The sequence below is a fragment of the Trichechus manatus genome, unplaced genomic scaffold (genome assembly GCF_000243295.1).
Source record: "Trichechus manatus latirostris isolate Lorelei unplaced genomic scaffold, TriManLat1.0 scaffold00015, whole genome shotgun sequence".
NCBI lineage: Eukaryota > Metazoa > Chordata > Mammalia > Sirenia > Trichechidae > Trichechus > Trichechus manatus.
This window is the reverse complement of record NW_004443951.1, coordinates 24,202,550-24,203,864: the sequence shown is the minus strand read 5'-3', so window position 1 is coordinate 24,203,864 and position 1,315 is coordinate 24,202,550. Positions and strand designations below refer to the sequence as shown.

The following is a 1,315-nucleotide window of genomic DNA, read 5'->3' as shown; positions in this document are numbered from 1 at the left end:
AGAATTCAAACCAAAAAATACTAAAAGTGACAAAGAAGGACATTTTTAAAGGCTAAAAACTACAATTTGCAATACCTAATACAGCAACTACCTTTATGTAGGAGAAACTACAGGAGATGGAAGGAAAAATAGATAGAAGCACACTAATAATAGGAAAATTTAGCACACATCTGTTGGAACAAAACAGGTTAAGCAGACAAAAAATAAGTAAGAATACAGAAGATATAAACAACATAATCAATAAGGTAGATCTTGTGTGTGTGTGTGTGTGTGTGTATAAACATGAAGATATATATATAAATACAACTTTACACCCTAGTGCCCTTTCTTCTCAAGTGCACATGGAACATTCCTAACAATTTATCACATATTAGGTCACAAAGAAAGCAGCAATAAATTTTATAAAGTAGAAATATATCTAATACAATAAAAATAGAAATGACAAACAACAGAAACAAAAAGTTTCTTCCACCTGAAAATTTATTTTGAAAGGCTTGTATTAAAAAACTCCTATGAAAGGGGAAATTAATACCTGACTTAGAGAATTTCTGAAAGACAATAAAAACATTACATACATATTAAAGCAGTTATCACAGGAAATTTCAGTCATAAACACACTAATAAAAATCAGTAACAATGGAAGAATGAAAATAAATGAATTAAATTTACAACTTGAAAGTTAGAAAAAGAACAAAAAGTAAACCACAAGAAAATATGAGAAAGGAAGTAATCAAGATGAAAGCAGTAATTAATTAGGTAGAGAACTGAAAAGTGATGGGGATGTAATGATCACATCTTTGAAAAATTGACAAAATACACAAAAAAATCTCTAGGCAACCTAATTACGAAAAAAAGGGAGAAAGTACATGTTGAATCTGAGCCCCATGACTAGGGAGAGTGGACAACATACTTACGCACACAGAAAGGGGTCTTGCCCGACCAGTGATGATCCTGCTGGCAGATTCGCACAGACATGCCGATGAGGCGGAAGCCAGCGTTGCACTGGTATACCACGCTGCCCCGGTAGTTGTAGTTCTCCCCATTGATGTGTCCATTCACGATGGGCTCAGGAATCCCACAGTGTCCGGCTTTGGTGGCGGATGGAGGAAAAGAGTAAATCGAAGAGAAGCTCACAGACCACAGCCTGACCAGACTGAGTCCAGCACAGCTGGATGGTGCCTGTCTACCAACACTGACTATTCTGACAGGGATCACAATAGAGGGTCCCAGACAGAGCTGGAGAAAAATGTAGAACAAAATTCTAACTCACAAAAAAAAGACCAGACTTACTGGTCTGACAGAGACTGGAGACACT

The 1,315-nt window shown here is 36.4% G+C and overlaps 1 protein-coding gene across 1 annotated transcript in view; it reads right to left on the bottom strand.

Moving 5' to 3' along the window:
• The window catches only part of CSMD2 (CUB and Sushi multiple domains 2), a 752,464-nt gene that overhangs the window by 53,716 nt on the left and 697,433 nt on the right, over window positions 1-1,315 (bottom strand). The window contains exon 55 of the mRNA XM_012554226.1: window positions 915-1,153. Coding sequence (XP_012409680.1) covers window positions 915-1,153 — 239 coding nt within the window. The remainder of the gene's footprint in view (window positions 1-914; window positions 1,154-1,315) is intronic.